This window comes from Pipistrellus kuhlii, unplaced genomic scaffold (assembly GCF_014108245.1).
Source record: "Pipistrellus kuhlii isolate mPipKuh1 unplaced genomic scaffold, mPipKuh1.p scaffold_m20_p_1, whole genome shotgun sequence".
In the NCBI taxonomy this organism is placed as follows: domain Eukaryota; kingdom Metazoa; phylum Chordata; class Mammalia; order Chiroptera; family Vespertilionidae; genus Pipistrellus; species Pipistrellus kuhlii.
In genome coordinates, this window is record NW_023425404.1 from 71,210,327 (window position 1) to 71,222,409 (window position 12,083).

Genomic DNA, 12,083 nt, shown 5'->3' on the forward strand with positions numbered 1-12,083 from the left:
TCTGGAGACTGGGATACATTTGTCTTATTTCTGTGCCTTACCTAGATTGCTTAGTTTGGGTTTCTGTTTAAAAGTACTTTTCCTTGAAAATGGAAGACAAAAATGGTTATAATCGTTTGTTCTTATGTAGTTATATTTCACATTTCTCTATGCATAGTTTATCATGGAAAGAATATACTCTATAGAGTCTAAGAAACACTGCTAGAAAATGCACTGATTTCATTTAATGTGCATTTGTGATTATAAATAAATATGTATATTTTAATGGTTGTCATGGTAACCCATTTATGTAGAAGACTGTATTTTATCAATTATATCTTCTAGATATAAAAAGTCCTGAAAAAATACATTGGTCGAGTAAAATTTCCAATTTACCCTTCCTTTTTAAAGTACTGTGACTCCCCAAGTGTGCATATAAGATACATTTTTAAAAAAATCTAGAATATAAACTAAGTTCTTTTGATATTTAAAGAAAAAATTTTACAATTGTGAAGATCCAAAAATCAAATATTGAATATGCACAATTAAAAAAAACAAAACAGTAGAGAGAGAGAGAGAGAGAGAGAGAGAGAGAGAGAGAGAGAGGAGGGGAGGGGAGGGGAGGGGAGGGGAGGGGAGGGGAGGAAAGAACGTGTGTGGGGATGGGGCAATTAGCAGGATTGGAGCTATGGAAGCAATGCCTGTTGCTTTAGTAGACCTCAGGTTTATGTTGAATTCTGGGGGTGTCTCTTCATTCAGCATTGAGCTAATGAATAGCATCAGTAAAGAAATTTGTCAGACCTGTGGTTACTATCAAGAGTTATATAGAAAAGTAGTAATGATCCCTAGGAAAAGAAATAAGGGTAAGTTCAGGAAACATAACTAAAAATGCCACATTGGTATAAATTGAATAATAAAATCCCTAGTCATATTTTGCCATAAATAGAACTTTGGGAAATTGTCACTCACCTTATTTAAAATTCAGAAATATTAAGGGTACAGGGTTCTCTCATTACAGAAATAATAGAATTCCAGCTATTACTGAGTTAGGGTCATTTAAATGGCTATGGCATGTACTATACCAATAAGTGGAACATCTGTATGAAATGTCCACCTGCTGATCTACTGCCACTCCATGCACATTTCAATGAACCGTACTGAATCATTTTAGGACTTCTAATGAAGCCTTATCTAGATTAACATTTTTAGCACAAATACTTTCAGGCATTAAAACCCTCACACTAAATGAAATTGCATTGTCTTATTTACCCTTGTTGATTAATAAGCAATCTGTTAACTATTAGAACAGTCCAATTGTGGCAGTAGCAGGAGATTAGTAATGCAGCGATGTTGTGGGTATAATCATCATTTCTCCTAAAGGCTTTAAATTAGAATATCACTTATATACTATCCATAGGCAAAGAAAAGATATAATATTTTTAGACATATGTATGCACTATTTTGCTTGAATCGTTCAGCTTAGGGTCACTACAGCAATACAAATGCTTCTGGGGGCAAAATGCTATTTTGATGCATGCATATCCTTCTTAAATAGTGTGACTATCTATTAAAAGGAACACAGAGCCAACAAAAATAGAGCAGTAATAATCCAGTATCCTAATTTCTGTTTTCAGAACATTACTGCTTTGTTAGTCAAGCTTCTGAAGAGCAATGTTGCTTATCTTTTTTGTCAAATAATAGATGTTATATATAAAAATTCTTTAGAATCTGATTTATCTTATACACAGCCAGCAGGAAACTAAACTTTTGGCTCCAAAAATATTTGAGAGTAAATTTGGAAAAAAATTTCTATTTGAGCAATTCTGTCTTTTGCATTTCCTGGGACTTTAAATCAAAGCATATAATCTGTTTGGCATTCATCTAACCCAATGATTTATTTCATTAAATTACTAGAGGCACAGTGCACAAAATTCATGCATGGGGGGTTGATGTCTCTCAGCCCAGCCTGCACCCTCTCCAATCTGGGACCCCTCGAGGGATGTCTGATTGCTCGTTTAGTCCTGAATGGGCAGTCAGGCATCCCCCTCACAACCCAGGACTGCTGGCTCCCAACCACTCACCTGCCTGCCTGCCTGATTGACCCTAACTGCTTATTTCTGCCAGGCTGATCACCCCCTAACCACTCCCCTGCAAGTCTAATTTATGCCTAACTGTTCCGCTGCTGGCCCGATTGCCTCTAACTGCCCTCCTCTGCCTGCCTGGTTACACCTAACTGCCCTCCCCTGCTAGCCCCTAACTTTCTTCCCCTGCAGGCCTGGGTCCCCCCCAACTGTCCTCCCTTGCAGGCCTGATCGTCCACAACTGCCCTCCCCTGCTGGCCATCTTGTGGTGGCCATCTTCTGACCATATGGGAGCAGCCATCTTTGACCACATGGAGGTGGCCATCTTATGTATCGGGGTGGTGGTCAATTTGCATATTGCCTCTTTATTATATAGGATAAATCACTTAGCTATAAGGTGGGACCCAACATTTTAGATGGAGAAATCAATGAAAAAGGGAAGAGGATTGGGATGCAGCTAAATTGCTTGGCATTAGTTGGCTGTCCAATCTAAAAGTGACTCCAGTGTCCTTCTTGTTTACTTGTTCATAGCTGAGCATATCACTACAATGATAGTGGAAGAGGGGGTTCCATGTCTTAGAAGACTCTGCCCTGTGAACACTCATGGCTCGGCCTTCTCTGTGTTGCAGTCACTTTGTGGTGAAATCAAGCAAAGGCGGCGTGGAGTGGCCTCCATCTTGCGGTTATGCCAGCACCTTCTGGATGGTGGGGAGACCTACAACCTAAGCGCGGACCACCAGCCCATGCAGCTGATCATCGTGAATCTCGAGAGGCGATGGGAAGCCATTGTCATGCAAGCCGTCCAGTGGCAAACACGACTACAAAAGAAGATGGGAACCGAGTCTGTGAGTGACTTTTTTTTTTTTTTTTAAAGTATAATGGCCTCTCATTTTTCTTAGTAAATATTCTTTCAGGGCTTATAATTTGTGTTCATTTTGCTAATTAAAGAGATAGCTATCTTTGACCACTAAATGAAACTCCATTTATCATAACACAGATTTATTCACCTACTAATAAGATGCATTTTAGTGTATCTTGTGGGTTTTCTTTTTTTTTTTTTTTTTAAATCACATCAATGTTTTGCTTAACCTTAACAAATGAAGCCATAAAATCTTTTCATCATCTCTTCACCAACAATATTACTTAACTAGAGGCCCAGTGCATGAATTTGTGCACCAGTGGGGTCCCTCAACCTGGCCTGCAGGATCAGGCCGAAACATCCTCCGAGGGGTCCTGGATTGGAGAGGCACTAGCTGGGCCACGGGACCTCATTGGTGTACCATAGGGCTGGGGATGGATGCAGGAGGTTGGCCTGCTGAGGAGGGACTGCAGGGGGCCTCCAGGGCATGTCCAGCCCATCTCGCTCAGTCCTGATGGGCCAGACCCCAGCAGCAAGCTAACCTATTGGTCAGATTGTCTGTCCCTGGTGGTCAGTGCATGTCATAGCAAGTGGTTGAGCAATCTTAGCATATCATTAGCATATTATGCTTTGATTGGTTGAATGGGCTACTGGACAACCAGACTGTTAGCATATTAGGTTTTTATTATATAGGATCATAAAATACACATGAAGATTTTCCTCGCAGGTGGCTTACCATTCTCAGAGCAATGTGTATGTTCCGCAGATAAGGCCATTCAATAACGTGTATTGTCTATCTTTTTGTTCAGTGGTCCTATATAATAAAAGTGTAATATATAAATTGTCCCCTTGACTGGCAGTTCTTCTGGAAGTTCGACAGGGGGAAGGGCTGCCAGCTGCTAGGGACCCTACCAGTGCATGGATTTCATGCACTGGGCCTCTAGTATGTTAATATTGGTACAATAATCTCCATTGTTCCTGCTTGGAGCTCCTCTTATTAGAGTTGCATTGCTGAGAAGTAGTATGTTCCCTCTTAAGAGTTTTAATGCAGTGCTTATGGTAAGGAAAATTTTAAGAATTTTCCAAATTTACTGTGATTCAAGCTGTTGCTAGATGAAGAAAATATATATATAACTAGAATTGTTTTATTACAATATAGAATATGTACTTGTCCAGAAGGCCTTTATATCCTTAAGGTAAAGGGTTTTGTGGTAAAAAAAAGATTGCATTCCCCAAATGACCTTGAAGTCAATATCTATTACTTGAAGGCCCAATTGTTATGTTGGACCTGTATACAAGAAATACAAATATACATGCATATATAGAATAGAAAGTGTTTCTTAAATGTTTATAATATATCATCAATTCTATGTGTTCAAAAGTTCAGTATTCAAAATTGAAAAATCAAATGTAATAATCCTTTCTGAAAAACAGGCCTCTCCTATGAATTATAATTTTAAAAAAGCCTTAATTTGTAGTCTGATGTCACTGGCATTGGGAATTGGGAAGAGAGAGAGACAATGAATCAGTGAGCCTTCTCACTCTTTTTAAAAATATATTTTATAAAAGGAAGGGAGAGGGACAGAGAATTAGAAACATCAATGATGACAGAGAATCATTGATTGGCCACCTCCTGCATGCCCCCCACCAGGAATCGTACTGTGACTCCCTGGTTCACAGGGCAACTCTCACCCACTGAGCCATGCTGGCTGGGCAGCCTCTTCACTCTTTTGGCATTTATTGCTATGTTGAGTCTAGTGGGTGATTTTATCAACAGTTCAGTTTAATTGTTTTAAGCTGAAGTTGTTAAATTTCTTAAGACTTCCATGTTATTATCAGTAATTAGAATCCATATAATTGGATGCCTTTTATTTTTAAATGACCTGTTTGTTGTGAAGCTATTTACCTAGAATCTTTTCTTCTCTGAGTGTTTGGAAGGGCAGAAGAGGTTATTTTTTATATAAGAGATTGAAGCCTCTCAGCATGGTATTGGCCATAGGAAAACTTACACAAAAACCTCCTGTACCCTGAGAAACTGACATTTTGGAAACATTTCAACTGCTTCAAGGAGAACAAGAAGTGGGTTTCGTTGGGTATTTACTTGAAATCAGATGATCAGGGATGTGGACTAGATCTCTTCAGACTAGATGTAGAGGTTTTCATCCAACTTCTGTGGTAAACGTAAGCTTTCCCTTTGAAACCCTGGCTGCTTCCTAGAGGTTCAAGCTACTGCATAGGAGTAGAGGTACATTACAGATAGAGAAAAGTCTCCCCTCTCTTTGCATTGGCTGTTGAATGTGTAGATTGTTTGGAAAGATGAAGATAGCAAATAAGGATTGCTGTAAACAGTGTTGAAAAAGAAATCACTGTTGAGAAAGGAATAGAAAAGTAGAGAGTGGCACTAATGCAATAATACAATGAACATAGGGTACCTCATTAATTTGGAAATATTTCTTGCTTGCTTCTGATCTTTGTTGGTTGTCTAATGAGTCTAAGTTGCTTTGATGGGCAGACACATATTTCACCAATATGCGAGGCTGCCTTTGCAGAAAAGCAGATGTCTTTTGTTTGCTCATCATATGTCCCACCTCTATGTTATCCTCTTCTGTGCACAGGGACTTTCACTGCTATATTTCTAGGGTGTGGGACATACTTTCATGTAATGGATATGTGATAGATACTTGCTAAATGGATGATTACTTGCTTTCATTTAATATATTTTGTTTCAATCTAGTATTTGACTTCAGTTACTAAATCTACATTAATTCTCAATGTTTATATTCTTACAAAATGGCTTTTAGTGTTATGTTTCTATAAGACCATTTTACTTTCATGAGACGACCATGAAGATGCCTTCTAACCTTTCTTGTCTGATAGGGACACTGTTCCAAGTTCTAAAATATGGTGTAAAGTATCCAATGGAATACTCTTTGTTCTTCAAAAGTAGTTTCTGAAGGAAATTCTGTATGAGGTATTGGATAAGGTGTTTCTAAAAACGTGGGTTAGGTTAGAAGTAGAGGCTCTGGTTCTCACTGTGCTATAGGATTCTTTTCATTACAACCTTCTTTATTACTCCTAATGAGGCAAATAATGAATATATTTATCTTGTCTTTGAAAATTGCAAGAAAGCAAGAGATCTTTTATTAAATTCTGGAGGTCAAAACAGACAAAGCCCAAAAGCATCTTTCTCCTTTATCATCAAGATTTGAAATTGCATAATTATTAACACCATGCTTTGTTCTTCCAACACTCAACCTCTTTGCCCAGATTTACTTTTATTTTGTTTAGAATTGATCTCTGCCTATATTTTTAAAGCTTTAATTCTAATTTTCATTTGACTCATGTTTGTTTGTTTGATTGTTTTAATTTCTAGTCTCCTTCCTTACTTCTTTGTGAGCAAAGAAGCTTGAAGTTTGTTCCTTTGATTTCTTTCTTTGAAACAAATGATCAGTCACATGAACAAGAGACAGACATCCCTAGAGATTCTGTGAATATTAAAAGGAAATATTATGAATAATAAAGATCAGAACAAAAATTATTGAAATTGAAAACAGAAAAATCAATTAAACAGAAGCTGTTTTTTTCAGATCAATACAATTGATATTCCTCTAGCAAGACTGATCAGAAAACTACAGACCAGTATCCCTCATGAATGTAGATAAAAATATTCTTAACAAATTTTATCAAATTAAATTAGCAACATTATATATATGTGTGCGTTTTCTAAACCCACTGGGATAATCATATAGTTTTCCTTTCTTACTCTGTAAACATGGTTAATTAAACTAACTTGCATTTTTTGGACAAACATCATATATATATATGCTATAATATATATATATATATATATATATATAGATATATATATATCTATATATATATATAGATATATATATATATCTATATCTATATATATATATAGATATATATATATATATATATATATATATATATATATATATTATAGCATGCGAGGTTTGTCCAAAAAATGCAAGTTAGTTTAACATTTGGAAACAAAAGGTCAGTGTAATTAATTAACCATGTTTACAGAGTAAGAAAGGAAAACTATATGATTATCCCAGTGGGTTTAGGAAACATTTGTCAAAATCCAGTACCTTTCCTGATAAAAACTCAGAAACCTAGGAATAAAATAAGAACTTCCTCAACTTAATAAAGCGCACATACAAATAATCTACAGCTGATATTCCCGTATTGGTAAAAGATTGATCGCTTTTCTCCTGACATCAGAAAGAGGGCGAAGATGTCTATTTTGCCATTTCTATTAACATTGCACTCAAAGTTTTAACCAGTGCAATAAAACAAGAAAAAGGAATTAAAGACATGCCGCTTGGAAGTTAAGGAGCAAAATTGTCTTTACTCATAGACTTCGTGATCATTTATGTAGCAAATGCTATGTAATCTTCAAAGAGGGTCCAATAACTAAAACAGGGAATTAAATAAGGCTATAGGATACAAGGTCAATATACAAATACCAATTGTGTTCTTATGCACTATCAATACACAATCAGAAATTGAAATAAAAATTAAGATAATTTACAACAGTGACCAAAAACATGAACTGCTTAGGGATATATTTAGCAAAAATATGTATGACCTATGCTTTGAAAACTACAAAACATTGCTGAGAGAAACTAAGTAACTAAATGAGTGATGAACTATACTGTGTTCATAGATCAGGAGACACACTATTGTTAAGATATCAATTCTTCCAGATTTATCTATAGAGTTAATGTAGTCCAAATAAAAATCCCAGTAATGTTTTTAGTGCACATTTACTAGTATTATATAAGCTGATTTTAAATAAAATTCATATGGAAATGCAAAGGAGCTAGAATAGCCAAAATAATTTTTTAAATATGAATAAAGTTGGAGGACTTAATAGCTACTGATTTCAAGACTTATACTGAAGGTATAGATGTCAAGAGAGTATGGCATTAGTATGAAAGGCCAAAAATATATCAATAGAATAAGATAGCTATTTCAAAAATAGAGCTGCACACAATGGCCCATTGATTTTGACAAAGGTACAAAGGCAATACCAAGGACAATCTTTCAACAAATGATCCTAGAACAAATGAATATCCATATGCACAAATATGAAACTCAGGTATATATTGCATGATATACAAAAAGGAGTCAAAATGGATCATAAACCTAAATGTAAAAACATTTAGAAAATATTTATAGGGTAAAATCTTTGTGACTACTGGAGGGGTTATAAATGGTAAGGAGGACACTTGTTAAGGTGATAAATAAATATATTGATTTACATATATTCTTGATTATCTTGATTACAGTGATGCTTTTGTGAGTGCATTCATATGTCAAAATACCTAAAATTGTACATTTTAAGTTGTAAAGTTTATTTTATGCCAATTATATATCAGTAAAACTGGTTTAAAAAGACATGAACATATACATAATTTTACTTAATTTTAAAAGGGTTGGTAGATCACTCTGAAGCCTAGCAGTGAGTAACCTTGCCTTGGGATAAAAACGGGCTTTCCTTTGTGAAGGAAATACTACCACTACTAGTAGTAGTAGTAGCTAACACATAACACTAACATGTATCAGGCACTGTCCTAAGTGATTTGCATGTTAAATCATGCAAGACTTCTAACAACCACATGTATATGCAGTATTCTCCTTTCAGTTTTAAGAAGAAAAAAATTAAAGCAAAAAAAAGTTTCAACAACTTGTCCAAGGTTACCCAGTTAGTTTGTAACTGATCTGCCCTTCAAACCTAAGCAATTCGTTTCCAGAGTCAGTGTCCTGAGTCAATATCCTAAATTATCTAATCTGAAGGCTTCTTTAATAATAATAATGATGCATCTGCAACCACTTTTTAAAAAATCAGGTAGGTTAACAGGACCTTCGTAAGTGCAAATTAAGCCTGTTGGATATTGAAAATAGGTAATCTCATTTTCCAGTATATTTTTGAAAATTATAGATTCAATTTATCCTTATCACAGGTGACATATTAATTGCTCCAAATTAGCCATACCTAAGTGTGCTAGGAAGAGCAGTAATTGCTTATGATATCCTTATCAAAGAGGAATAAGCAAGCATTTCCCCTTTTAAAGTTAGATGAAGTAGAGAAATGGGGCTGCCACAGGGAATGGTTGACCACTGATAGTTTATGAACAAGTAAGGATTTTCGGTAAGTACTTGGGGCTTCTTATTAAAATTATACGTGCTTCACAGAAACCCCTGCCTTCAATGGAATTTGTATTATGAGGACACGTTTTCCAGTAGTGATTTGTGTATATCACAAATTAGAATTTTTCAAAAAACCTCTCTATTGGACAGGTTCAGGCTAGTAAAGACCAGTTCTCCAGAGTCAGTGTCCTAACATAAGAATTGTCATACATTGTGAGGAAATGTGTTTCAGTTTATTTTATTTTTTAATGTTAATTTTGTTTGTTTGATTGTCTGGCAAGGATCCCTATAAAGAGCCAAGTGATATGAGTGTGAATCATGAGAATGGAGCATTTGGGTTACTTGCTAACAATATCGCACTTGTACTATTTAAGTCACCGAGTTACCATTTTTCACGCATTACCTCAGTTAATCTTCACAATTATAGATGAAGAAATTAAATTTTTTAAAGATTAAGTAAATTATCCAAGATCATAGAGCTAGTAAATAGAGGAAGAAGATTTGGATCCATGCATATCTGACTTCAGGACTTTAAGCTCTTTCAGTGACTAAAGAGTATATTGATATAATTCCTTGCCTTTTCCCCCTTCCAAAACTACTTTGATTGGTTTTCATATTCTGTATTAATGATTTATACTCTTATTTTTCCTTTTTATTGGAAATTGCCTGAAATTACTTTTTGAATTGAATGGGAGAAGTATTATAAAAAACAGCTGACAACACAGTGATTTCTGTGAATATACTATTTTCAATAAGTTGGTCAGTCCTAAGAATGTTTGCATATTAAGATTAAAGACTCAAGCTAATTTGGATTTAGTTGGAGAATTCCATCTGGAGCTAAACCCAGTGCTTCCCTCCACTCTCATCTGTTGTCTCTTATGTGAAAAAAGAGTTGGAATCATTGGGATAAATACATGGATGGAATTAAGTATTGGACTTATTTGGAAAAAGTAAACACACCAAACAATGAGCAATCATTAAATAAAAACAAAACAAAACTTGAGAAAATAAAAAGTTTCTTTTGAGAAGTTGAAAAGTTTGAATAATAAATTGAAATTTAGATTTTAGCATATATTCTTATGAATGAATGAAATGCTTTGGATAAGATCATCACATATCATAACTCAGTGGTTTTTACTTGGAAGGTATTTCTAAAGTGATGAGTTCTTTATAAAACTTGTTTGACAAAAATAAAGGGAAAAAAATGACCTGGCAGTTAATATATGTGTGAAGCTTAGATGGAAAGGTGCTTTCAAAGTGTTGCAAATATGAGGTTTTTTGAGTGTTGATTTGATCATAAAGTCTAGGATTCTACTATAAATATCCTTGCTCTGCTAGCCTTAAAAAATCTTTGTACAATTACAACTTCTCTTTTCTTTCACAACTTTCCCAATTCAATTTCGTCTTCCCATCTGCAACACATGAATAAATGCTGTATTTATTTGGAAATACTCGAACTAAATCAAGATATAAACACATAAGTAAAAGGACAGAAACCTTTTTATAGTTTTCCGAAATCTACAAATGTGATTTTTTTTTTTTTTTTTAAAGAGGAGAGAACCTGGTGAAGACACAGGGGTCATACTCAGGGAATGAAACTGGTTTGACAAAGTATCTTATACTTACTTATGATGTTCCCAAATAATGTCCTACCCTGTTTCCCCGAAAATAAGACAGTGTCTTATATTAATTTTTGCTCCCAAAGATGCACTAGGTCTTATTTTCAGGGGATGTCTTATTTTTCCACAAAGAAGAATACGGTACTCATTTATTGTTAAATGAAAATAAAGGAAATTTATTACCTGTATACGGTACGGTAGTACGGTAATTGTCAACACAAACCAGACAAACTGTGAATCCTACAGTATCAAGAATTTACTCATTTATTCAGTGACAACCATGTCATCATCTTCTGGAACATCATCATAACAATCCAATTCCTGAATTTCCTGGTGAATTTCTTGTGACTCCATTTCTTTCAGAATCAGTGGACCAAATCTCTCGTGTTTAGCCTAGGGGGGCCTTATTTTCTGGGGGATGCCTTATATTTCACCCAGAAGGAAACCTGTAAGTAGGTCTTATTTTCGGAGGATGTCTTATTTTCGGGGAAACACGGTACTTTACTCCTAGATTTTTTGTGGAGAAATGTCCAGAAGTCATTCATAATGACTAAGATCTCCACTAACATTGAACGGGCAGGTGTGGGGAGATGACAGCAGTGCAGAGAACAATCTGTGGCTTGTTTCCCACAAACACCCGTCATGTCCACATTGGGAACACTGTGTGCTGTGACCATTTTGTTCCTATCTTCACACTGGTGCAGGGGACAGATCTCTAGAAAAACTGTTATGTTCATAAACTCAGTGCAGCTTTGCTTAGCCCTTTTCCAGACCCAAATCTCTACCTAAAGAGGAAGACAACTTTTGTCTTTCCCGTCTCAGTTTCCTTACCTGTCTAACTTGTCACACTGAACGGTACTGGCTTTTCAGACAAATGTTTTAAACATGAGTGATCTGGATTCTTTTGAAATGCCTTTATTTCAGCAAGTCTGCTTTTGAATCCTTAGCAGATTTAGGGTCCTATGTGTCTATTCTTCACAAGAATATACATTTTTCCTTTTGCCCTGCCACTTCAGAGATATAGCATTGAAAACAGATCCTTGTGTTCAGAAAAAATCCCTGAACATTTATTGGCCTTGAAAGTATGCAACACATCTAGCCACATAATTGAAAATAATAAGGCCACGATAAATGGGATGGCCCCAGGGTAAAACACCCAAGGGATTCAATTGGTGTCACTTTGCATCAATGTCCATGCATCATGGTAATTGAGGTAACATAACCAATTACCACATTTTAATTAGAGTTCTAAGAACTTGAGAAAATTTGCAATGATGAGACAGCTCACTTTTAAAAAGAAAAAAAGAAAAGAAAGGTAGAAAGAATGAATGAAAAGGGTGAAAACCCCCACACATTACTTTACTC

The 12,083-nt window shown here is 35.5% G+C and overlaps 1 protein-coding gene across 3 annotated transcripts in view; it reads left to right on the forward strand.

The window, feature by feature from the left end:
* AKAP6 (A-kinase anchoring protein 6) overlaps positions 1–12,083 on the forward strand; it is a 451,051-nt gene that overhangs the window by 402,537 nt on the left and 36,431 nt on the right. For all 3 annotated transcript variants that reach the window (XM_036451362.2, XM_036451376.2, XM_045585282.1), the window contains exon 12: positions 2,690–2,905. In XM_036451362.2, the coding sequence (XP_036307255.1) occupies positions 2,690–2,905 (216 nt within the window). The remainder of the gene's footprint in view (positions 1–2,689; positions 2,906–12,083) is intronic.